Below are 27,230 nucleotides of genomic sequence, written 5' to 3'. Positions count from 1 at the left end.
AGGAAATCCAACCGCACAAATTGGCACACTGAGCCAGAGACTATAGTGTCTGAATGAAAATATGCCCTATTAATTGTATGCAGTCTAAATGTTGTTGTTGTTGTTGTTGTTGAGGCTGGCTATGATTGGTCTGTCAGTGCAACATAGACCATTCATGATGTTTTTAGTGAGGGCATATGTCTCGTTTCATCTCTTGAAACAGCTTTTTTTTTGCTCTCCACAAGCACAGAACAAACACCTTTCCTCATGGGCGATAAAGAGCTGAGGTGTAAATGTATCGCTATCTTGAATAATGAGGTGATTGTAGATGAACTCACATTTTGCAAACGTGCTGAATCTGACTCGTCATGCAAATGAAAGCTGAGCCTATTTAACCTCCGCACATGCCCTGCAAAAAACATAAAAGAATGGCATGTGGAGCCGGGGCTATTTGGAGGTTGTTTGTAATTCTGGTGTTGTGCTGTGTTGCTTCAGCGTCTCTCTCTCTCTCGAACATGTTGGCTGTGTGCAGGATTAGTGCAGCAGGGCTTGTACGTGTGCAGCCGCCCATTCTGTTGCAGATAACTTCTTATCCGGGTTTGTGACACCGAAAGGGAGACGGTGCACGGCTGTAATAATGTGAGATTAGATTCCTACAATGATTGATCCTCTGAGTACGAGCTCATCACTGGGCTCTTGAGAAGAAGGGAAAACAATGTGTGTGTGCCCTGCTGAATATTTTCGTGCCTGCTTGTCAGCTTTCAACCAGGCTGCTTGTTGCGCTCTCAACTTCCTTTATTTTCTGTCATGTGCACTTTCCCCCCCGGCGGCGTCTCTTTGTCTCGACTCTTCTCCCACCTGTTATTTTGTCTGCCTGTTTTCATCTGGCGGGCTAGCTGCTGTTTTCCTTCCCATCTGTCGTGGTGACCTCTGACAACTCATCTCTCGCAATATTCTCCCCTGGCATTTTTCTCTCCTCCCCGGTGACATCTTCATTTCTTTTTCCGCCCCCGCATCTCTAAATTACTCATTTAGGATGCTGCCTGCAGCAATGATGTCTGAATCATCTCTCTGTCTCCCATCCTTCTCTGTCTGTCACTCATATGCTTCCCTCTCCCATCTAGCTTTCTTTGTGCTCTCGGCTTCCTCACATCAACCTCTTTTAGTTTTCTCCCCATTCGTTCTCATGTTTTTCTCTTCCATTTTATTCTGCTGCTTTCTCCTCTGCTTCTTGATCCCCCTTTTCTCCCTCCCGCTCCTGCTCCGCGTGTTTCTCCTTATTTTTACTTCTAATTTCCCCCGTCACACTCACATGGCACTGCCACAATCTGCTGCTCCTGGCAACCTCATCTACATACCTCTTTTCCCTCTCCTCTCTCTTTTATGCCTCTATTATTCCTCTAATTTCAGCCTTTTCTCCATCACCCATTAGCTGGCGTGAGTGCTTATTAAGTCATTTCGTCATTCTCCTATCTTGGCATCCTGCAGTGTGTGTGTGTGTGTGTGTGTGTGTGTGTGTGTGTGTGTACATGTCCCTTTGTGGGTGTCTGTGTACTTCTGCAGATTAGACATATATTTCCTCAAAAATCAATATTGGCATGCTGCTATCTACGTGTGTATGAGCTGTGTTTGACGCACTCGTTCCAAACATAATCAGCGGTGCACTAGCATATGAGGAGGAGACACGTGGATGTCAGTGTGTGTCTCTGCCTTGCATACACACAATCCCACAAACACTGCAAACGCCCTCCAGCACTCCAGTCCTCATTCACAGGCTGTTAGGTTAGTAAGGGTTAGTCAGCAAACGGATGTGTGAGCACCAGAGTGTATTATCTTTTATGCACACTTGTGCTTGATATTTCATCGATGACCTTTGAAATAATGAGTTCATGTTTGTTTTCTTTGAGGGTGAGCGACTGCATGCATGTATCAAGGTATCAAGTATCGAGGTATAAAGGTTTTTATTTGCCATTTGTGCAGAGACCAACAGTCCAGACACATTGGAATGATTGTGCAGGGCTCTCCCAGTCAACAGAGGTAAAAACACTCTCTAATAAGAAACATATAAAAACACATTATACATAAGGTTGTAGTATGTACACTATTAAATACAGTTTTAAAAACAGGTTCCCAGCATAAAAAGGAGAGCGAAAATATTAGTAAATAGGCTAGTCCTGTGTGCTGTTCCTAGCTTGTGAAAAGAAAAGAAAAAGAGAGGAAAGGGGAGAAGTATATGGGGATATTGCACATGTTGAGAGGTGGAGGAAGGTTATATGGGGATATTGCACAGATTAGAATATTGCAAATTTTCACAGATAGTAGTATTTCACATATTGCACATGATACATGCACATGTTGCTCTCCTGAAGGTTTCTTCCCTTTTTTCCCCTTGAAATATTGTTTCTATTTCTTGGGAGTTTTTCCTGATCCGATGTGAGGTTCAGGGACAGGGATGTCGTATGTGTACAGATTGTAAAGCCCTCTGAAGCTAATTTGTGATATTGGGCTATACAAAATAAACTGAATTTAATAGCATTGAATAAGGGAGCTGAGGTGGTGTTGGGTTATTGTTTACACATTTTTCAATAGTTTAGTTTAGCTATCAGTCTGACTGTGGCAGGGAAGAAGCTGTTGAAGAATCGTGTTCTGTGGGTGATGACGCTGTCTGCTCTGCTGTGTCTCAGGTTGTGTGTGCAGTGTTTGTGTCTGAGCAGAGAGAGAGCTGGTGGAGTGAGTCTCCACCTGCTTATTTCCAACAGCGATTCACATACATAGAGTCCATGGAAGTAAGTTTGGTCTTTGCAGAGCCTTCCTCGCTGCCTGTGTGGTGTTTCCATACCACACAGTGATGCCTGCGGTGAGGATGCTCTCTACCAGTCCTCTGGAGACCTGGGTGAGAGGGCGACGCTTCAGACCAGCTTCCTGAGCATCCTGATGAAGTAAAGCCTTTGCTGGGCCTTTTTCACTGTGGCTGTGGTGGTAAGAGTCCAACTCAGGTCAGATGTTCCTTGCATTCCAAGAAATGTGTAGCCGTCGGCCCTCTCCACCTCAGTCCCTTTGATGATGAGAGGCTGTAGAGGGGGAGGGTTCTTCCTGATGTCCAGTATTATGTGTTGAGGACGAGGTGGTTCTCCTCTCCGTAAACCAGGATGTTGTTCACCGGGTTCTATACCCTGACTCGTCCCCGCCCCCCTTGATGAACCCCAGGACGGTGGTGTCATCGGCGTATTTGATGAGGATGGTGTTGTCCAGAGTGGAGGCACAGCCATGGGTGTAGAGGGTGAAGAGTTTGGGGCAGCAGCCTTGTGGGGATCCTGTGCTGACTGTGAGCTCGGTGGACACCCGTCCTCCCATTCTCACCACCTGGGGTCTTTCTGTCGGGAAGTCCAGGATCCAGTTGCAGGAGGGAGTTGGGACGCCAAGGTCCGTCAGTTTTTTGATCAGTTTGCCCGGGCGGATGGTATTGAAGGCAGAACTGTAGTCCCGGAAACTCATCCTGGCATACGTTCTGCGGCTTTCCAGGTGTTGCAGAGTGTGGTGTAGAGCTATTGCTAACGCGTCGTCCACTGATCGGTTGGAGGGGGTCGACATTGTCCCGGACCGTGTGGTTGATGTGTGTCAGGACTAGTTTTTCTCGGCCCTTCATAGCGACTGGTGTGAGTGCCACTGGCCTGAAGTCATTAAGGGTGGGTGTGTCTGGTCTTTTGGGGACTGGTATAATGATGGGGGATTTGTAGATACAGGGGACTACAGCCTGGGCTTGTGACAGGTTGAAGATGTCAGTGTGCACGCCAGCTAGAATGTGGCTATCTGCGTGTGTGTGTTCAAGCGAGTGTGTCATTGGACTTTCAGTGAACCACCCAAAGGCCACTCAGAGATCGTCCCCGTGTCCACTGACTTGGATGTGTAATGTGAAAAACAATGCATCCCAGAACGAGACCTTGAATTGCTGTGCAGCTTTTGCACCTGACATCCAGATTCAAGATACTTCCTCCCCTCCACCAGGAAACCCACGGCCAGTTGAGTTGCTTCTACACTCAAAGAAATGACTCATTGGATGAACTCAATTAAATTGTTGGCAGGTTTTCCATCCAATAATTATATGCAACTCCAACTCAAATTTAGCACATCAGTGCAATACAATGTAATTAAGTTAGTCCAACTCATTTGTATCGAATACATCTAAAATAAAATAACGATATTCATTAAATTAATTTGTGTTTGTCCAACTCAAAATATAAACTAACTAACTAACTAAGAAAATATGCAGACTCCACACAGAAGGAAAGCCCCAACTGGGAATTGAACCCACGGCGCTCTGGCTTTGAGGCGACGGTGCTAGCCACTACACCACCATACTGCCCTGAAAGTGTCTTCACCTTGTAAACAACTGATTTTCAGCTGGCGCATGCGCAAAGGGTATCACTGTAACACTTTGATGTAAATTTACAGTGAAATTCTAACAGTAACATACTGTATTGTGCTATTACTGTATAATGCTGTAAAAGCAATGCATTCTGGGAGTTATAACGCTTGCTTCCATGATCCTAACGGTCAAGTGCTTCTTTTCACAGTAGTTTACTGCGTACCGCTGAGAATCTTGGGAGAGTAACTATTTTGAAGTTCTCATAAATGAGTAGCCAAAGCAGAATTTTGCAATTCCTCTGTCAATCTTGTTGTTGGTTTTGGACAGCGTCACACCACCTGGACGACACTCACTGGAAGAAAGAGCGGTAGACTTCTACGTTACATCTATAAGCGTTTTATTCAGAAATCAGGATACAAGTGGACATCATGCATGGACCCTTCTCCAGAGCTCTGACCAGTGGCCTCAGCCCTGGAGAAAAAAGAGGACCACGGTTCATAGTGAGCGGCCATCTTAAATAGCCGAAAAGAACAGTTCTGATCGGTAGTCAGGAGATAAGGGCGGTGTCTTCTCATTGGTTCTTGTTGCCAGCTCCGCCTCTGCCGCTCCTTCATTGGTTCTTCTCGTCTGCCAATGAGTTCACATGTTGTGAAAAGGTGGGGAAGGAGATAGTTGATTTAATAGATCCTCTCTTGTAAGAAGACTTCCTCGGGCCTTATCTCTTCAGAAATGAGGCCTGGATCTTCCGAAGGTCGTCCACACACCGGGGGCTTCTTCCCACGTGTGAGTGTGTGCGTGTGAGGGGATCGGTGAAGGGGGTTACAGTGAGGAGAGACAGTGAGGGTTTAAAGTGTCTAAGAAGGAGAATAAATGGTCCCATCTGGACCCTTGTTATCTATCCTCCCGCGAGGTAAGGACTGTGATTGCTCTTTCTAAACAATGAATACAATGAGCTCTTTCTCTAGTCATCTTCTTTGATGAGTGCAGTGCAGAAGGGGTTTACATCAACATTCCTTAGGTGTCACTGTTATCTTTCTTTAGATCAGCTCAGACACTGAGGTTCCGCTGGAGGTTTTAACTTCCATTCAGTGTTTTCCATCTTACACATAATCTATATGCAAACAATACTAAGCTATGCTAAACTATAATATATATTCTTTAACAATCTCTTTTCACATCCGCTGGATGGTCCTCTGGGAATATTTATTTCCCTCTTGATGCCAGATCTTGTCATGGCCTGGCCTCCCTAAGTGGCTATGTGTCCTGGTCTCCTCGTCCTGTCTTAGCTCTGCCACTTGCGTGACGAATGAGTCTCCTGAAATATAATCTTTCGTAGCCTAGATTAAGGTCCCATAAGACCTGTAAGATACCTATTTCTCGGGGAGAGAGTCTCTCTCTGTTAGGGCTGGAAACAGGGGCGTGGTTTCTGTCATGTGGTACTCCGATCCACCCTCTTAGATCTTCCATCCTAGGGAAGTCAGTATGTCTGTGTGCGTTAAATCTGTAGTGTGCAGGTGTCGAAGGAAAGAGGTGAAATTGAGAGTGGTCAGGCAGGGGGGGGGTCTTGCATCCTAGCGGCTGGTGAGTAGCAGGTTGGCATCCTGATAACCAGTTGACGATCCGGTCCCCGCTGCAACTTATCTGCTTCAACCCTGGCTGGTCGGCGTCATCTGCTTCATCCTGGTCTGGGTCCTGGAAGTCCTTCTGGTCCTCTGGTCCTCTGGTCCTCTGCTCCTCTGCTCCTCTGCTCCTCGTCAGCGTCTCCTCCGGCTGTCGATGGGGTCTTTTATCCGGTGGTCTCGAACTTGATTTCGTCTGGATCGTCCTGGCCAGGCTTGTTGTTGTTCTTTCACTGGTGTCGCATGGGCCCTGGACATGACTCCCTCCCGGCAGCATCGTGGGTGGTAGAGCGTGCTCTTCATTGGCTCCTCAGTCTCTGAGCCGGGTGATGATGGTGTCCGATGCTCCTGTGGGCAGCTCCTCATGGCAGGTCCTCACAGCAGGCAGTCAGCACACGATGGAGGTCGATGCTGGAGCGACAGGTGTAGCTGTTGAAGAGAATGAGAAAACACAACACAACAGCCACTAGGCCGGATCTATACAGAATGTGACACTTGACTATGAAAATTGTATTTTAATTTCTATATTTAATAAGTATCTTAATACTTTCTTTTGAATTCGCAATTTTAACTGAGTCGGAGGAACAGCTTCTCACCGTGTGGGAGGAATCATCTATTAAATGGCCATCCGTCCGTCCAACAGAGTCTCAATTACTTATCCAATCCAATCTAACTTTATTTATCTTTACTGGTTATGATAAATGCATTGATCCTATCTATGGCCCTTGACTAGGGCATAGAAATATTCAAATCCTACTAGGATCTGATAGCAGGCAGGTATTCGTCCAGCACCCCTCCTCTCGTGCTCGAACCCTAAAACAGCTTATGGGGAAAAACAAAACATTTGCACATAGGTGCCATTAATGACAGGAGACGGTGAGCAGTGAGAGTCAATGTTGTCTGCACACATCTTCCTATGTTGCAGTCCTAACTCTCGCTCTAATGTCTCAGGCAGAAATGTGGAAGTGACCTCACATCTGTTAGTCAGAATTACCCTGATGAGGCAACTATTCAGCGGCTGGTTGTGATTCTTCGGCGGCTGATCTGCAAATGTACAATGTGTTATCGGTGCTCCTCTTGGTGAAGCCTCTCACCTGGTGGGCGCTGTGAAGTCCTATGACTTCAAAACACCCTGTCCACCTGGGCTCAGTCCACTTCATGTGTGAACCTCGGTCTTACCCAGTCACCTGGTTCCACTGATGACTCATCAGCTGGCTCCTAGTGGGCTTCAGCAACCTACTTGGAGAAAAACTTAGATCTGGTCAGTTATATTTTTTCCCAGAATATTCTCTGAAATTTGTCAAGTCTAGGACTGTCTCCTAACTCTCTGTTGACCCCGCATGGGTCTTCATGTCAATAACTCATGGGAGAGAAATGTTCTCCCTCCTTGGTGATAATTTAGCCATCATTGTCTCAATTGCTTCAATTGTTGATTAGCTCTCGCGACTATCACCTGTGATTGGGCAATAGACTGCTCCGTGTGAATGTGCTCTCTAGAAATATTTCTCAACTTCTTGTAGGTGCTTGTTTCTAAATGTGATAAGTGTTTGGTTGCAAAGCTGTGTGCCATTGTCAGATCTGATTCTCCTTTTACCACCATATCTCAGTATCAGTTTCTTCTTTAGACAATTCACCACTGTCTTTGGATCTTCTGTCTGCATGAGCTTGATGTCCTCAAATGCAAGTTCCGGGAGTCCCGGTATGGCAGCGGCTGTCATCTGTTTAACCCAGCTGCTGCTCTCTCCTCTGAGAGGTCAGCTACTTTATTGCCTCTGGCGACTGTGGTCTGTAAGTTATGGTGTCTCTTCATGACTGTTGCTTCTTCATGGTTCCAGGACGACTCTTGGTAGCTGCTTCAATTGTCTGAGTGATTGAGTATAAGTGTGTGTGCGTAGGTGAGTGTGTTTCTTTTGAAATGCCAAGTGTCTTGTTTAAGCCTTTTCAATGTAGTCTAATTTCACCTGCGGGACATAAGGGATCTCCTTTAAGCAGCATATCAGCATCTCAGTTCTACTCCCTCCCTCCTTATTTCTGAAGCAAATTCCATTTGATTCATAAACATGAAGGTGGAGAGAACTCAACACAGCCATCACTGGTCATCGTCACGTTTGTTGTCTCAGCATTCAGCACCTGCAAACCTCTGGTGGTGGTTGGGGACATCCTGTTTGAAACCTCTTCTTTCTGTTAGAAGTTTCTCATTCAGGGATGCTTCTTCATTGGCTCCTCTGCTTCCTCCGCCTTCCAGCATCGAGATATCTGTTGATGAGACTGCTATCTCTAATCCCCAGAGTCTTAGACTCAAAGTCAGCCAATCCTCACTCAAAGGTGAGTCCAGCCTTTAACACCTAGTGATGAGTTCAAAGTTCCGCTAGAACAATGGAGGGGTCAAATGTCACTAACCCACGGTCAAAATGTCACTTCCGGTCAAGTCGCTTAACCAAGTATTTTCACAATAAGAGTCTTCTTTTCTTGCGATTTCTCTCTCTTTTCTGTCTAGTTCTTCTCTCATTTGTCTCTCTCTGTTTCCTTCTTGTCTCCTTTCTGTCTCCTTTCTTTCCAACCTTTCTTTGCCTGTCTTTGCAACTTTTCTTTTCCTGTCTTTCCTACTTTTCTTTTCCTGTCTTTCCTACTCTAAGTCCTAACTCAACTGGCTTCGTCAATTTATAATATTAACATACAGTCGCTCTCATGCAACATACATTAATAACAATGTTCTCCCTAATCTTTTCTATTTTGTCTTTTTTGGCAGGTTCTTCTCTAAACCTCAAATGAATAATCCTACGATAGTGGCAAGGGTTAGTCCCATGACTATTAGAACAGTTTGTCTCATTCACAACTATTCCTATAGTGGTTTGTGGGGGGACTTCTAGCTGGGCTATCAGGCTCCCCGAAACACCTACGGAACGACCTCTGGTCCTCAACATTTTTCGATCTGATTGTGTTTCTGTCAATGTCCCTGTTGGACAGGTGGCTGGGGCACAATGTGTCAGGTGGTGTCAAGGTGCCTCTGCCTTACCCTTGACCTGGACCATGTGAAGTAACCTCCTTCACTTCGTACAGACCAGTCCACCTAGGCTCAGTCCACTTCCTCTTGTGAACCCTGACCCTGACCCAGTCACCTACTTTTACTTTGGTTGGCTCTGCTGCCTCCTGATCGATCGTCTGGGCTCGAACAACCTGGTTTGAGAGAGCTTTGGTGAGAGAAATTAGAGCTTTTATGTATTCTGACATTTCAATTTTACAGACATCCAGAAGTGGCATATGACCTCCATCTCTGGGTGGCTCTGGCATACTTCTTCCTGTTATCAACTCACTTGGTGGCGTCTTCCCCCCTGGTAATGCTCTCATGGTCATCAGTACCAGTGGGCCGCCCCTTTGATATCCTCTTAATTATTTGATTGGCTCTCTCGACCAATCCTTGAGACTGAGAGTGATATATAGACCCAAACTTGTAGGTTATGCCCAGTGCATATCAACTTTCCCCAGCAGTTTGTTAAAATGTGTTCCGTTGTCGGACCTGATCGTCTTGTAACTCTATACCTTGAGTGTGTGCCTGTGTGCACTATATGGGATGTGATCAAACACTGCAAGTTATGTGTACAGGGTAGGGCTCTTTTTCGAATCTGTCGACGTTGAACCCCATCTACTATCACCACAACTATGGAAGGAACACAAATAAGATTACATCTTTTCATTTATCAAGCATATTTATGATTTCAAAAATTATTTTTTATGATTCTCTGGGGTCCCTGATTCTAAACCTGCTGCTATCTGATCTATTAGTCTGTACTTGTCCTGGCCCTCCTCTTAATAGTCTGGCGTCAACATAGATTGTTGTGTGCTTCTATCCCTCTTTTGAAATAGGATGGAATTCCTAAATCCGTCCTTTTCAATAATAATAATCTTAATAAACAGTCAACCTCTAGAATTGTTACTTTAAACAAAACTGCCAAATTAGCATCGCATACATAGGTGTCAGTTTCTTAACAGCTCATGAGAAATCGACATCCAACGGACGACTGTAATAATAACCACTATTTTTCCAAAAACAGTAAACCCAAAACTATCTTTGAAACCGACAACAAAAAAAAAACTCAGTTTTGAAATGGTGATGAGAAATCAATTGCCAGCGCCCTAACGGCATTACTGTAATAATAACCACTATTGTTTATCAGAAATCAATAGTAAACCCACCACTATTCTCTAAAACTGTCAATCAATCAAAACAGTCAACTTCTAGAAGAAAGGAGAGAAATAAAAAAAATGCTTGCCTGTCAAATCAATGCAGGAGAACCATGTCTTGTCTGAACTCACCATCATTGTGCTTGGGTAAGGAATGTCATAATGTCGGCCTAATTAGTAAAGAACGGGTTACACATTTATTTATTGGCCCCAAATCAAGGCCCATTTTCCAAGTTTACGAAATATTTAATTAATTAATGTATTCCAGAGCCTCCGTCCTCTCCAGTACACCTTCCTATAACAACCATTCTATGATTTAAAAATATATCTAGTCTGTTCCATCCTTTAAGGATGCTGGTGTGATGATTAAATTGAATCGACGCAGTTTTAACTCTATCTCTAGGGAGCTATCGGAATCAGTCACACATCAGTTCACCCTTTAGTCCTAAAAGTGTCTGGAAATAAGTTTCGCATGGTGTCCGGTTGTTCTTGTCTTCATATGTGTGTGTGTGTCTAAGCATGTGTCTCTAATATTCCAGTGTTCTCTAGTATGTGTGTGTCTGTACATGTCTGTTTAAATCTAATACAAGTGTTAATTTGTGCACCATGTCCCCATTTAGTAACCTCTCCTCTATTTGTTGTGTTTCTCTGTGTTCTCCTCTGTGCAAACACTCACTCACTTTCACTCTCTTGTGCACTCACATCACTGCTTGTCACTCTCATTCAATCACCAACTGATGTGGCCTCCTTGTTCAGTGCATAGATTCAATCAGTCTGCTGCTCTTCTTTCATGAATCTCCAGCTACTGTTCATTCACTCCATGGATCTCTGTCCATCCCTCAGTATCAAGGATCCTGACTCAGGTAGGGAGTCTTTGGTCCCACTCAGGCGTCTAGGGATGGAGGGAGTATTTATGCACAGTTTTGTCCAAGTGTGTCATGTCCCTGTCAGACCCCGGATATTTCTGCAGTCTCTCCACTGTCTCAGTGTCATTCTATCATCATGTGTTCTGTTCAGTTCTCACATTTCGCTGTTGCTTGGGTGTCTGTGGTCAGTGTTCTTAGTCTTTCAGTAGAGTTCAGTGTCTCTGGGTGGTTCTGTGCCCATTGCTGTTCAGTCCTGTCTGTGTGCTGGCACTGTTGTGTGTTGTGTGCTGTGCTTGGCTGTGGTGGTCCGTGGGGTGCTTGTTGTTGTGAGAGTAGGTGTGGTGGGCTGTGTGGGGTGGTGCTTATGGTGGTGTTGATATAATGGTTAGGAAAAATGTTCTGACTGTTAAACCTCTGACTACAAAATTATTAATACTAAAACTATAATGTCCTGCCTAAAGCCTTTTAACCCTTTTTCCTGCCTAAGCTTTTATGCATAACTAAGTTTACTCGCGGCTGTGGCTTGAGACTGCTTTTAATGGCTTAGTGCTTTGCTGTGGTTGTGGGGCGTGGCTTGCTGTGGCTCTTGATGAGTTGGTGCTGCTGCTGTTGGTCTGCTGTCTGGGGGGCTGTGGTGTGCTCTTTGTGCTGTGCTGTGTGCTGCAGGCTGTTGTTGTTGGCAAGTTGTTGGGGCTCCCTCCTCCAAGGGGGGTCCTTGTCCATTATAACCTCTCCTTCCTTCCTCCTCTTCTTCTTCCTCTCTTCCCTCTTCCATACTTTCCTCTTTTTATTCCTCTCCTCCTCTTGCCCCAGTTCAAGTAGTAGGCTAGTGGCTCACAGTTCTTGTGTCCTGCCTAGTGGCCTGTCATATGGTTGTTAGTCCAGTGTCGTGTCGTGTCTTCAGTCGGTACTCAGTTGAGTATTCAGTTCGTCAGGATTGTCAGTCTGTGGGGAGGGGTTGGGGGAGGAAGGGGTGGGGGGGGGTTTGGGGGAGTTGTGGGGTATCTGTTGTAATTGTGTTCTTTTATATTTTTGTTGTTTTTTCAATGTTATTTTTACTTATACTTCAAAAAAAATGTTAAAAAACAGATGATACGTAAAAAAATTCAATCAGACGTTCTCATTCTTCAGAAACACTTCTTCTATCAATTTGTTCTCTCTAGAATGGCTCTTCTTTTCTCTGCTCTTGGACGCAAGCTCTCACTCTCTGCTCAGTGAGAGGAGACAGGCGCGCAGTAGAGTGGGCGCGGGAGGGAAGGCGCCTGCTTTGGCTTTTCTGCTTCTCCTTGCAGCTTTCCTTCTCCTCCGTTCTGTTTTCTGTTCTGTCTTTGTATTGTACGTCCTCTTTCTTGTAGTATTCTCCCTAATCTCTTCTCGTACTTCTCTCAAACTCAGTGCAGTTCTGCTTACAAAAGCATAATCCTTTCAGCATACAATTTTCACGAAACTCAGCAACGTTAATTTCAGACCAATATTCAACAGACTTGCAACACGCCAGTGAGTGTTCGCTTGCTGCTTTGTTGATTGCACTTTGACACTTTTGATTCACCATGACAATTCACATTCACCACTGGTTATTCATTTCACATGTGTTTAATTCCCACACACTTGTTTAATTTCCACCGCCTTCCTCAGTAACTCGCTGGCCGCCTAAAGTAACTGGGCCAGGTAATCGCCCTCCTGTCGGCGTGCTCTCGCCCTCAACGCTTAACCGCTGACCTCAGTAAATCTGAGGTCTTCTGTGGAGGGCCTTGACCGCGCCCTCACTTAAATCCCTCACCCTCACTGGCCTTCCTCGCCTCCGAGGTCGCCTTCGCCCTTTCTCACGCCTCCCCTGACCCGAGCCCCGTCTTCTTCTCTTCGCCTGGGTCGCCTAAACAGCTCGGTTTCTAACCTGGGGCCTCTATGCGGCTGAGGCTTAAATCGGCTCACCCTCACTCACAGTCTCACAGCTTTAACACGCGCCCTCCAGCCTAACAGCTTTAACCAGCTGGCTCTTGTAATCTGAGGGCTCTGAGGGGCCCCTCACTTAAATCCGAGGGCTTCCAGGCGGTCTTCGCAGCGAGGCTGGCCTCAGCGGCTCTGGCTTCTCAGCCCTCACCGCCTAAATCTGAGGGTTTCTGGCTGCCCTCACGGGCTCGGGTCGTCTTCCAGCTTTAAGCTTAGGCCTCAATAAATCTGAGGGCTTCTAAATCTGCCTCCTTCAATCTGAGGAGGCTTGAGCCCTCGCTTCACTCGTCTCTCGTCTTTCAGCTTTTTAAGCTGCTGGCAGTAGTAAAGGGCTTTTATGGCGCCCTCACTTAAATCTGAGGGCTTCTATGTGTCAAACTGTATCCTGATTTCCCTTTTACGCTTTATTTTATTATTTAAATCAAGTCAAAAATTTTAGCAGTTCGATACTCACATCCAGCGGTTCGATCAGTTTCTCGGAGCGGGTCTTAGAACAAGTGGTCCGTCTGGGGGTCTCTCGTGCTCGTCCTTCTCAGGTCTTTTGGACCGGTTTTCACAACCATCGCTCTGCTACCATTTGTTGGTTTTGGACAGCGTCACACCACCTGGACGACACTCACTGGAAGAAAGAGCGGTAGACTTCTACGTTACATCTATAAGCGTTTTATTCAGAAATCAGGATACAAGTGGACATCATGCATGGACCCTTCTCCAGAGCTCTGACCAGTGGCCTCAGCCCTGGAGAAAAAAAGACGACCACTTAGGTATGGCCAGGCGGCCATTTTAAATAGCCGAAAGGAACAGTTCTGATTCGTCAGGAGATAAGGGGGCGGTGTCTTCTCATTGGTTCTTGTTGCCAGCTCCCGCCTCTGCCGCTCCTTCATTGGTTCTTCTCGTCTGCCAATGAGTTCACATGTTGTGAAAAGGTGGGGGAAGAGGAGATAGTTGATTTAATAGACCCTCTCTTGTAAGAAGACTTCCTTCGGGCCTTATCTCTTCAGAAATGAGGCCTGGATCTTCTCCGAAGGTCGTCCACACACCGGGGGGGGGGCTTCTTCCCACGTGTGAGTGTGTGCGTGTGAGGGGGATCGGTGAAGGGGGGGTCAGTGAGGAGAGACAGTGAGGGTTTAAAGTGTCTAAGAAGGAGAATAAATGGCCCCATCTGGACCCTTGTTATCTATCCTCCCGACGAGGTAAGGACTGTGATTGCTCTTTCTAAACAATGAATACAATGAGCTCTTTCTCTAGTCATCTTCTTTGATGAGTGCAGTGCAGAAGGGGGTTTACATCAACATTCCTTAGGTGTCACTGTTATCTTTCTTTAGATCAGCTCAGACACCAGAGTGCTCCGCTGGAGGTTTTAACTTCCATTCAGTGTTTTCCATCTTACACATAATCTATATGCAAACAATACTAAGCTATGCTAAACTATAATATATATTCTTTAACATTGTGAGTTTCTATTTTAATGATAACGTCTTCCGTGTGTTAACATCCAAGTCACTTTAGTTTTACCACTTTAAGAAAAGTTGCGGTATTTATTTATTTTTCACCGTTGTGCGCGATCATGACCGGTCCGCTCCGGTCGCGGCAGCAGTAACCCCGTTCCTTCTCCCGTGCAAGTGGAGGAGACACAGTGAGTTCATCGGTTCTCACTCGTCGCAGCAGTAGTAACCCCGTTCCTTCTCCCGTGCAAGTGAAGGAGACACCAACTTTATTAGGATATCGCTATATTTGTATTTATTTTCACCACCGCCATTTTTTGCTTGTAATGAGTGGTGCAAGTCTCGGAGAACCGACGTCTTCACCGCGGGTATTTTTTAAAGTCTTACCCCCGCCAGTTTGGGAAAGTCAACTGAATCTTCAGTCCAGACAAAAAAAGGACAACTACTAACCAACTACCTCACGGTAAGTTCACTTTCAACTTAGGCTACGTTTTCGAACACCTTTGTTAACATGTGATTAGCTAACGTTAGTTAAGTTAGCACATGTTTCTCCATGTGGTTGGCATGCACATTAGCTAGCTAAGCAGTTAGCTGTTCTTAGCTTAGTTAATATTTAAATACTGAATACTATTAGTAACATGTTACTAATAGTATTCAGTATTTACATGTTAACAAGGGAAGAAAGGCAGCAGTCTAGCTTATTTTTCCATTATGTTCAGTTGTCAATTTTGTGGCCACGAATGTGTTACTAAATATGCCTTTGCAAGGCATATGAAAGTTCACCAAAACACCCCCCACATCAAATTTAAATGTGCTTTTCATGGTTGTAACCGTTCATTTGGCAAAGTGTTGTCTTTAAAATGTCATGTATATAGAGATCACCCAGGTCAGAGGGAGTCAAGATTAATTGAAGGATGTTCTGGCATAAGGACATTAACGTTGGACGTTTTATTGTCATGCCACTTCGATTTCTGTACTGTCAAGTGTGACAGTTTGTCACGTTTATTTTCTCACTTGAAGACCCACATTAAAGAGGGAAGACAAGTCATATGTCCATTCAAAAACTGTGGTAACGTGTTTACTGTGATATCCACGTTTTCATCACACTTGTCAAGAACACATAAAGGTTGTACAGTTGATGATCTTTTCAGACAGACATGGTCAGGTAGAGGTAATGGAGAGAATACTGTTGAGCAAGCAGGGTGCTCTCATGAAGAAGCTGAGGTGTGGGCTTCCAATGTTAACAATGATGACATAGAGGGAGACCAGGCAGAAGTTTTTCCTGAAAGCACAGATGAGTCACTTTTCCTAAAGAACTTGGCTTTGTTTTACCTTAAACTTCAAGCTAAGTTGTTGCTCCCATCTTCAGTTATACAGAGCATTATTGAAGATTTCCAGGCAGTGCATGATATAAGTCAGTCTCATCTGGATCTACTGATGGCACACTTCAAAGAGCAGAGAGATGCCCTCATCTTGCAGGCAGATGTGAGTATAACTGATGTAGTCAACTTTATTCCAGATAAGCCTTTAAAAGTATTTAAATATCTTTTAAAATAATTTTCTTAAAAGTGAAATTGATGGCAGCCATAGTTAAAACAATGCTAAATTGTATTAACATGAACTTATAACTGCAATGATATTGTTGTTTCCTATAAAGGTGTCAGACACAGCAGCAACTGTGAAGACATCCCTTGCCCTCCCCGATAGCCCTCGGTTGATCATTCTAGGTAAGCACTAAGCCCCTCAGTTATAGTGAGTTCAGTTGTGGTGAGTTTTTCTTTCATATTTTATATAATACACACACCTTTACATTTCTGTAAATATATACTAATTCATAAATAGCTTAGAAATATATTGGATAAATGACTACACAAATTTAAATAGTTAATAAACAGTTGAGTCTATAATACAGACACAGTAGGCTATATAATAATATTGTCTCTGCCATGTCAGTAGTTACCTTCGCATTGAAAATGCCGGAAGGTTATGTTTTGATCGCCGTGTATTTATTAATTTATTTATTTATTTGTATGCGTGTTATTCGCAAATCTCAAAAAGTATTGAACCGAATCGCATGAAATTTGGTGGGATGATTGTTTATTAGCCGGGGACCAGTTGATTAGATTTTGGGATCGATCGGGTCAAAGGTCAAAGGTCATGAACAGGTCAAAATCTTTCGCAGAACTCAAAAAGTATTGAACCGAATCGCATGAAATTTGGTGGGATGATTGTTTATTATCCGGGGACCAATTGACTAGATTTTGGGATCGATCGGGTCAAAGGTCAAGGTCAAAGGTCATGAACAGGTCAAAATGTTCTTGAATCGCATGAAATTTGGTGGGATGATTGGTTATTATCCGGGGACCATTTGATTAGATTTTGGGATCAATCGGGTCAAAGGTCAAGGTCAAGGTCATGGAAAGGTCAAACTCTTTTTTTACCATAGCACGATACATTTTTGTCCAATTGGCATGCAACTAATGCCAAAATGTTCATAATTCAATGCCCAATCTTGTGATATGCGAAGGTATGCGCTCTACCGAGTGCCCATTCTAGTTTGCTTGTGTTTCTCCATTTTTCTCCACTGATTAAGGTCTCTTTATAGCTTTTAAAATTGTAAATAGTTTGGTGATTATTTATCTATAGATGTCTCTATTTAGGGACAGTCACTAAGTTGCATGCAACTGTATGTGCATTGCAGAGACATCAACAGGCCAAGTAGCATTCCGCACTGAATTAAAAATCCTGATATCTATCGGAAGCTTACATTGTTTAAAAAATCTTTTCAAATATCAGTTGGAAATGTCGGTACAATACAGAAAAAGATATAGCAGTATGTTGCCACTTCATTATATTTCAAATGGTAAATTTGACATTCAGCCTAACACTTTGCATTTTGTTTAAGGTCCAATGATTCCTGACCAGCGTTGGATGGTTAGCATCGAGGGCCACGTGGTGTGCGAAGGAGCAACGTTTGTTTTGGGGCTTGCTGTTGTCTTTGCATGCTACTACAACTTCAACCTCCAATATCAGGATATGGCTGCCTGCACACTTGAATTCATACAAAGGTAAGTTTGAATCCCATATCAAGTCATTCGTTTCAGGTGTTCGGGCCTTACAGCCCTCCATGCATTTATCTTTATGTGATAGATATAGTATCTTCAGGATGCAAGCTTGATAGTTCAATTGTTTAAAGGACATGGACTTCAATCAGAGAACAGAGCACATAAAGTTAATTCCAAAAAGAGATTTATCTTTGGTTCTAAAATAAACAGAAATACACATTCAACTTCAGTGGTTATCAGATTTATTGGGGCTAGATACCCCTTGCAGGGTAGAAAAAATAGCAAAAGACCCCCTAATTATCGTAACACCGGTTAAGCTTACGCTTACTAGCATTTGTACTCATAGATGCCATTGGAATTATTTGCATTCTAATGCTTTTCAATCTAAATGCTTCAGATCTGTTTCATAGTGATAAACATAACACAATCTCATATTTAATCAGAGGTGATTTGTAATAATATTTTGCATTTTACTGTAATAAAGACGTGTACTTATGTACAAGAAAAAAAAACTGAATTTGCACATTCCAAAGATGTGATGCATATAAAACTAAATATAGCAAAATGTTCCCATATATCTACTCTAATATGTATTATAAACATAAAGTAGGAAAAAGAATGATTATGCTAACAATATGTGGTGGCCATTAACAATAGTTTAGAAGTGGTTTGACTATTTCTTTTTGTTTTACCTTGTCATGCTCACCAGAAGCTGTGTTGGGATCAACCAGACAGGGACAAATGCACAACAGGACAAGGTGACCAGCAAGAAGAGCGGGCGAATGGTCCAAAAGAAAGCGACATCCCTGAATCCGCATGTGTGCACCCTCTTGAGGAAGCTCATGGACTTCGAGTGGGACTTTGTATGAGTTTATCACTACCCTGACTCTGTCCATGGAGTTCAGATGAGTACACATACACACACACGCACACATGCACACACACACACACACACACACACATACACAAACACCCACACAGACGCACACACCCACACCCACATCCTTCTATGTATGGGTCTCACTTCTTCACATTGTCCATGGAGTTCAGATGAGTACACATATACACACTCACTAATCCTTCATATCTATGGATGTGTCTCACTCATTCACATTGCTATTTGTATTTGTAAGGGCTATTTTTGTTTTATTTGTATCTATTATCTTAACAATGTCCAACCAGACATTATTTCTGTTAAATTTTGAAGTTAGCGCACAATATTGTTCAACAGCATAGATCTGTCAAGTAAAAAACTCTAGCGTACTGGGGAGGCTCTTTCCTTTTGAAACATAACACTATTGTCTCAGTCTGTAAAGTACAATGCACAACGTACAAATACACACACATAAAAAAATTCATTCACACCAGTATTTATATGTGTAATAGCTATTTTGTGTTTTGGGCTAGCACACAGTATTGTTCAATAGTCAGTATTGTTCTGTTAAGTAAAACCCCCTAGCGTAATGGGGAGGCTCTTTTCTTTTGAAACATTAGTATTTACTCAGTTCATCAAGTACACATTTTGTCCGATAACCATGCACTCACTAGGAAAAACACACTCACACATGCAACTTATCCATACCATTTTGATTTCTAAGGGCTAGAATATTTGAATCAGTTATTTGGATGCTATTTTTTGTCAAGGCTATTCTAATAAACAAGAATATTATGAATATGTCCTATTGTCTTATTTATTGCAAATTGTTCTTTTTCATGCTTGTTAATTTGACAGATGCTTCCGCTACAGTTTCCTAAATGTTTTGGGGTAAAGAGCTAACACTAAAAGTCCTGTTATTTTACGAATTCATTTAGCAAATTACTTTACATTTTGATTACAAGTTACTGTATTTCCATATTACTGTACATTTTACAGTAACTTACAGGCGAAACTGCTGCCAGTAATTTACTGTAATTTTGAATTATTACAGTATCAAAAGAATACAGCAAGCTGCTGTATTCTTTTGATACAGTAGAGATACTGTAAAACTACAGTAATTCACTGGCAGCAGTTTCGCCTGTAAATTACTGTAATTTTACAGTGAAAAGTTTTACAGTGTAGTCCTCAATGAAACACATTTATTTTGAGTTGATATGCACACCATCTAACCTAAATAAATCTAATAAATGAAAGAATTCATACATTTTGTGTTCCACCCATTAAATATAAATATCTATTTTTGTAATTGATTTATTTAAATGTATCAAACAATATTTAAATGTGTCACCTCGAAGAAGGGCTTGAATCGTTTTTGTGAGTGTAACCTAAATAAATCTAATAAATGAAAGTATTCATACATTTTGTGTTACACCCATTCAAAATAAATATCTTCGTTTTGTAATTGATTTATTTAAATGTATCAAACAATATTTAAATGTATCACCTCTAAGAAGGGCTTGAATCGTTTTTTTGAGTGTAGGAGAGCGATCACCGGCTTTAATGAGGCCGGTGAGAGCGAGTCCTCTCCATCATCGTCAGATTAGGCTAACTCAGATTATGCAAATGACACACCCTCTGGCAAGGCAGAGTGAGAGAGATAAGAAATGGAGGAGAAAGGAGGATTCAGTGGGCATCAACATAAAGAAGGAGATGGAGGACAAAGGAGAGCTAGCCAGCAGTAGTTAATGGAAAATTAGGATTTAAATCCTGTTTCTGGGCTGGAGTGAGTGTGTGTGTATTGACGTGAGAGGTAGTTTTTGTGTCAAAGTGCTGGTTAAAGAGAGCGACAGTATTTTCTTTACTGACAGTTCAGGTTGTCGCTTAATGTTGGAAACAAGCTCTGACAAAATTGGTTCAGTATTTTAGTCACTGTCAAACTAAGAACAGGTGCAGTGGGTCAATTAGCTTGTTTTGAAGTGAAGGCATTTTTAACATGTTTTGTTTGCCCTGAGTCGATTGACCAGATAACATTTGTTTTCAGCTGATCCCAGATCAGCCTGCTGCTAACACTTTGAGAACAAAAAGAAAATAAATAAAAATCCATGCTATTGCGTGGTAACTGACTAAAAAGCAGATGTGCGTATGTTTACGAATACCACGCTTGACTTGTCATATTGATGTGAAACATATTCTGCATGTTTTATTTTAGTTTTCCACATTTTTTGATTACTGTGTGATAAACCTGTTAAAATGGTGTTTTGCCTGTCATAAAGTCATTTTCACAAGCCCTTTTGAAAGAACTCAGGCCGCATTAGGCATTATTTTAGTCTTTTTAACATGCTGCACATCGTTTCTTTTAATATAGTTGGTAAAGTATGGATGTTCACTGTGTTCATGAAGACAGAAATGGTGCTGATGGGTCACAGTGAGAAGCAGCTGATTGCTGTATATGAATGGGCAATATACACAAAGTCATCCGTGAGGTTTACACCACTGAGCATCTGTTGAATGTCTGGCGAACCAAATTGAATGCTTCTCTTGCCACTGCATCTGATTTTACCCAGCTCTGCCACTTTAATCACAATAAATAAAGCAAGGCTTCCATTGAAGACTCTGTGGGACCCTCTTGAGACAGCAGAGCCCCCTGCCGCCTGCGAGTCCGCGGCTACGCTTCACCTCGTCAGCAATCACAGCTCCTCCACATTCAGAGAGGATGAATGAGAGCCCGCTGGTCTAAGTGCATGTTTATTTCATCATGTCATGCTTTACATTTGAAAGAACATGGTTCATTTTATTTGACACATTTTGTTCTCATCTTCTGAGCTTTATCATGAAACAACTGAACATATCAGCTAAATCTGAAGTAACAGATGTAATGAAATGTACAACACGTCTTTATGAGAAGCCTTGATGCACACTGGTGTCCTATGTGTCAGTCACTGCTGCCCCCTGCTGGTACTTGTAGGTTATAGCATGTGATGTCTATTCTTCTCAGTCAGACACATTATTACAATATAAAGGGAATGAATCTTGTTATCTCACTGGATGTCTTCATAATTACTGATTTAGATAGAGTTTTGTTTACATCAAGGAGTGAGTTATTTCAATAGGACGCAGACTTGTTTATTTAGAAAAGTCCCTTTGTAGTACATGAAGCCTCCTGTTGTTTCGGGAGTACTGTGTGTTTTAATGGGGCTATCAATCAAGTGCCCTGTTCTGCTTGGGAGCACACACACACACACACACACACACACACACACACACACAGTCACAAGACACACGCATACGGTGGTACAGCAGAGGGTGAGTTTATCATTGTTACAAAGTGCTCAGGGTCGGCCTTGAAGTTCGAGCTCTGTTCCCCGAGAGTGAAGGACACAGTGGCTGTAAGAGAGGGAGGATGTGGGGAGACGGAGGAGGAGAGTTAGTGGAATGGCATGTTGGTCAGGAAAAGAGAGGGAGATGCCCCAGGGAGTCGTGAGACAGGGGGATAAGAAAGAAAGACAGAGAGAGGCAGGCGAGTGTTGATCTCACAGGAGGAGAAAGTGTAAAGGCTTAAGAGAGAGGGAGAGAAACAGTAGGGTGCAAAGCTAAAGCAAGTCCACGTTTCAAAGTTAAGAAAGGGTATAACAAATGAAGGAATAACAGCTTGCATGCTTTAGCCATGGTTCTGCTGCTGTGGGCCCGTCACCATGCTGCATCTGCTGCAGTCCTCACTAGAGGGAGAGTCAGAACTACCTCGCTGTATTCACACTAGCAGCAAAGTCACAACGACGGCTTGTTTTAACCAATGGCTGTGTGTGAGCAAGTGTTTTGAATAATAACAAAAAAGGAACTAGATTATTTATGTGGAAATGTTAGATAGGTGTTGCTACTTTTTAGGAAATGCAAAGGAACAGAAAAACATAAAGAAACAGTGAATACATTAAACAAGCTGCAGACTGACTGTTTGTACTCTCAACTGCACGTCATCAACTGATTATTGATAACAACTCATATTTGCATATTGTTTCTGCTACTTTAGATTTTCTCACAAACTCAGTAAACATTGCTCGTACTACAATGCCCAGAACACTGAGCCCAATACAGACATACAGAAAGCTTGACTGTGAAGAATGAATAATTACTAAAAGTAATAACAAATGATATCACTCATGTTCATATCACAACTTTACCTTTCCTGGATGTATTTCTCATTTTGAAATGTACAGGACTCAGGTTGTATGTGTTGTATTTTTTACTGCATGCACATACTGTATATCTTACTTTTGTACATGCTGAATAAACGTTGCCTTGTTAACGAGAGTGATCATAAAATTAGTGATGAGAAGAAATGTGAAGGGGTCCCAACAGTTTGGCCCCAAATCAAAAATAATGACGATGCAAGTGCCATCAAGGCTTTAATGTGGCCGAAGAGTCGCAGGGAAGAGAGACTGCTTAGCAACTCAACAGAAATTATATATGTGGTAGTGCGCATACAATGATAATAAACTCCCGCTGGATTACATAATGTGAGTGTACTTCATGTGTGTTATTACAGTTTAAAATCACCTGATAACAATCTCATCATTTAAGAGTATATAGAGTATGGTGTTGGATTAGAGGGTCAAATGTATCTAACATCATAATAGGCATTTCAATTCAAACCTACTTTCATATTTAGATCTGTTGATGTAGGTCTAATTAAAAAGTTTAATTTTCACAGACATGCTAAGATTGTTATTATAAGATTCTGACAACCTACAAAAAGAAAGAAAACATTTAGCTTGATCCGTTCTTTTCGTTCTGAAATCTTACATGTTGTCCCCATAGTCTATAATTATCTACACATTCAACCATGACATTACGAAAATGTTCGATAACAATAAGCTACGCTTTACTCCAACACAATTAACAAACTGTCAACACCGGCACTCCTCTCTCCAATTCTCACTCACTTTTCCATCGTTGTCTTCAGGCAGAAAGTCGCATGACATGATAAGAAACAGAAGGTGAGAGAAGAGAAGAGGAGAGAAGAGAAGAGCATTTATTTTCATTATATTGTCAGACACTTATAACAATTATCTCAGCCAGCCAGCGGAAAAAAACAAGCAATTTGAGTGGCCGCACATTACGAGGAGTTGCCTCGAGCGGTCACACTGCAGCCCGTTTAACAGCTGCCATCTGCAGCGATCTCACTCATGACTGAACCATTTTCAAAGGTTGTTGGCCCCATTGGTCACTTAGACACAAACACATGGAGACATATTTGTTCCCAGGTTAAAACATACCACAGTCACCCTCTAAATCATGAATACCAGCACTTCTTTGCAGTCATTTACATGAAAATGTCAGCACAATAAACATCCGAGAGAATGGATTTGACGAGGTATTGTGGAATAAAGCTTTACAAAGCACGAATGGTCTTGCCACACAGACATAAAAACAGTGTTCTATTTCAAGACTGTGTTGATGTTTCAAAGTCTGGAGTGCCAGAGACAGAGCGAGCACTGCACTCTGGGACACTTCATTAAAGCCGGACAGGAGCCCTGAGAGAAGCTCCAGCTCACTCACTGTGTCTACACCAGACACTCTGCCTGCCAGCTCCCATTCAAACCACTGGCGGCTTACATCCTCCGATAATGATGCGATAATCTGTTCACTGTTTATGTCAATTTGCATGTGACTGCTAAAAAGAGAGAGGAAATTATACTTGATCATCACCAAGCAGTCCTTTTGATGGTAAGTTAGCCTTTATAATTATTTATAGGTCTCCAAAGGCAACAATCCAGACTGACAACCTAATGTCTCAATGACCAACAGTCTTTTCTCCGAAACATTCTGACATCACTAGGATTTTTAACAAGCTATAATGAATCAGGAGCAGATGATACTTGCAGGGCTCTCTCATAAGCACTAAAGCTCACTCTACTGGGCGGGTTCAGACAGGTCATTGCAGGCATTCAGACTTTATTCTGAAAGGGTGTTCAAATAAAAGCATAACACCAATAACAGATTTGTGTCAAGCCTTTTTACTGCTACACAATATGCCTACTTTATCATGTTCCGTTTTTTTATAATGAATATTTATATTAAATGATACAAGGCTAATTTTATTGGTAATTATTACATACGAGATTGCTTCAGGGAGTCTGCGCACTTGTACAAGTGTGTAGACAAATGGGCTTCTTTGGCATGTTCAACCATACTATGAGCCCATGAGCCTGGTTTACGTGTGTGTGCATGTGAGTGTGACATGTAATGTAATGAGTGTGTGTGTGTGTGTGTATTGTCTCACAGTCAATGGTGGCTCTTCTCTCCCCTCCGGCGAGGAGAGTAATGAGTTGCTCATGATAGGGCCGGTGAGAGGAGCAACGTGGAGCTGGTAGATTTACCTCTACCTCTCCTTGCCTTTTAAAATTACAGTCTTATTATTTCCACTTTCTTCTTCTCAATATTACTTGGATAATATATACTTCCTTCATTTTGCGGTGTCCCTCTTTCAATGTGAGGATCTTTGCTTTATGTTTCTTCAGACAAAGTTGATGATGACTTGGAGATGACTATCGTGTGCCATCGGCCGGAGGGCCTCGACCAGATGGAAGCGCAAACCAACTTCAACAAAAGAGAGCTCCAGGTGCTCTACAGGGGCTTCAAGAATGTAAGTTACAGGTTCCCGTCATTCCTCAGAGATACACGCAGTGCAGTGCGCATCGTGTCCACGTGTTGATCAGTATGTGCTTGCTCCAGTGCTAACATGTACGAGGAACTTTCTTCTGAGCAAGCAAACCAAGAGATTGTCTCAAAAGAATAAAATATAGGCATAAATAGGTATAATTATGTTTGAAAATGATTATATTTATTTTGTGAGCCAACACATGTCCAGCTTTAAGCATTAAGTGTCATCCTGGCTTGTAAAGTAACCCATGTTAAACCTATGGCAATCCCATCATACTGTTATGGGGTTAAGGACCAGAGACATGGACGGAAAATCTAGATTCTCCCTAATCTGAGCAAATGACAGGTGCCAAACACAAACTGTTGTGCACCTGTCATTTCATTCAGCACAAGGAGTTATCCACGGTATCAGTTGTTATGTCGCTCACTGATCAGAGGATAAATGAAGGTAATTTTCTTTGGATTAAAAATAATCTTGTGTAATATATTTACATTGCTGTGCTGTTGCTACTGTAGATTTATTATTACGATTTTGGGGCCATTCTTGGACCAAGGGCTGATTATTTGTTTCCTGCTAAACTCTTGTATTTGTAGTTGTATTGGTGTTATTTAGTTTATTTTATTGTTGATATTATTGATTATATGTAGACCATTTTTGCAATAACTCAATCTTCCTTTTTTACTTTTGGTCTCTTTTTTGACAATTTACAGCTGAATAACGCTCTTTGTAGGAACTAGACTCAACAGAGACACCCTGGATAGATGGTCAGGGTTTGCAACTGCATTCTTTTCTACTTTTGGTGATATAAGATGATAATGAACTCCAAACTTAGAGGCTTGACCAATAGCCAGTCTCTTTTGCACTTTTTTTATCCTTTGATTTATACCATCAACCCTCTCTCCATCTCTTAAAGCCTCTGTCCGTCTCTGTCCACCTCTTTTTGACCGTCCCTCCTCCCCACCCTCTCTTTCTGCCTCCCCCTCTCTTTCCAGGAGTGTCCAAGTGGTGTCGTAAATGAAGACACCTTCAAACAAATATACGCTCAGTTCTTCCCACATGGAGGTAAATAGAGAGGCTTCAGTGCCGTACGAGGCTAAACCTGCATTTCTTCTCAGGTACAGACACTTGTGTTCTTCTTCTTCCTGCAGACGCCAGCACCTACGCACACTACCTGTTCAACGCTTTTGACACAGCACATAGTGGCTCCATAAAGTTTGAGGTTCACTTGAGTCTTCCGATTCAAATAGCATTCTTGTTTTATTTTGCAAACTAGCTCTCCAATCTCAGCTTTTCATTCTGTCCTTGTTGCTCCATCAGGACTTTGTGACCGCTCTGTCCATCCTGCTGAGGGGCTCCATCACTGAGAAGCTACAGTGGACCTTCAACCTTTACGATATCAACAGAGATGGATACATCAACAAAGAGGTGCGTCTTTGTGTGTGCGTGCCGATATTCATATTGTGTTTGTGTTTTGATGTCAATGTCACACGTCTCTTTTGTGCGTGTGTGTACTTGTGTCCTGTTTCACAGGAGATGACGGACATCGTCAGAGCGATATACGACATGATGGGGAAGTACACCTACCCGGTCTTGAAAACGGATGCACCCAAACAGCACGTGGAAGCCTTCTTTCAGGTAACAACAGTGGAGTCTTTTAAGTCCAATGAAAAACTCAACAACACAAATCTGGATAATTGACCAATCAGAGATGCACCAGTTAGTTGCATGCTTTACATTTCAAAAAGCAGAAGAAACCCTGAGTTAGCATGATCAGTGATACCCACCAAGTCTTTACAAATAAATCATGTGGGCGCTGGACACACTGGCCAGGCGATCTCTCAGAGGTGTTTCTGCAGTCGAGCACTGAGAATGACACCACGACATTCACCTCACAAAGTACGTTGCTGTTTTCAGTCTATTTATTTATTAACTCATTTGTATTTTGTATTAATATCTTAATGTCTGAGGCACCTCTAAGAAATGGATTGACACTATGTGTGTTGCTCTCCACAGAAAATGGACAAAAACCGAGACGGTGTGGTCACTCTGGATGAATTCATCCTCTCTTGTCAAGAGGTACTCTTTCCTCTCATCTTTAAAGTTCACTTCTCTCTGACATAATCCTGAAGATCCCTTTAACTCTGCAAAAGACCCTTTTCACTCAAGACATGTTGACGTGTCACAAAAGGAAATGCACGATTGTAAATGGATAAAGTAAAGGTG

General features: G+C 42.6%; 1 protein-coding gene across 3 annotated transcripts in view; it reads left to right on the top strand.

Annotated features, from left to right (window-relative positions):
• LOC130209591 (Kv channel-interacting protein 1) overlaps positions 1-27,230 on the top strand; it is a 51,295-nt gene that overhangs the window by 21,498 nt on the left and 2,567 nt on the right. For 2 of the 3 annotated variants that reach the window (XM_056439343.1, XM_056439342.1), the window contains exons 2-7: positions 24,865-24,989; positions 26,000-26,069; positions 26,156-26,226; positions 26,325-26,432; positions 26,538-26,642; positions 27,021-27,083. In XM_056439343.1, coding sequence (XP_056295318.1) covers positions 24,865-24,989; positions 26,000-26,069; positions 26,156-26,226; positions 26,325-26,432; positions 26,538-26,642; positions 27,021-27,083 — 542 coding nt within the window. Of the gene's footprint in view, positions 1-23,902; positions 24,071-24,864; positions 24,990-25,999; positions 26,070-26,155; positions 26,227-26,324; positions 26,433-26,537; positions 26,643-27,020; positions 27,084-27,230 lie in introns of those variants that run through there. The other variant, XM_056439344.1, reaches the window with a different exon arrangement.

The sequence above is a fragment of the Pseudoliparis swirei genome, chromosome 19, assembly GCF_029220125.1.
Source record: "Pseudoliparis swirei isolate HS2019 ecotype Mariana Trench chromosome 19, NWPU_hadal_v1, whole genome shotgun sequence".
NCBI classification, from domain to species: Eukaryota; Metazoa; Chordata; class Actinopteri; order Perciformes; family Liparidae; genus Pseudoliparis; species Pseudoliparis swirei.
The sequence above is the reverse complement of the archived record's forward strand: the minus strand, read 5'-3'. Positions and strand labels throughout refer to the sequence as shown.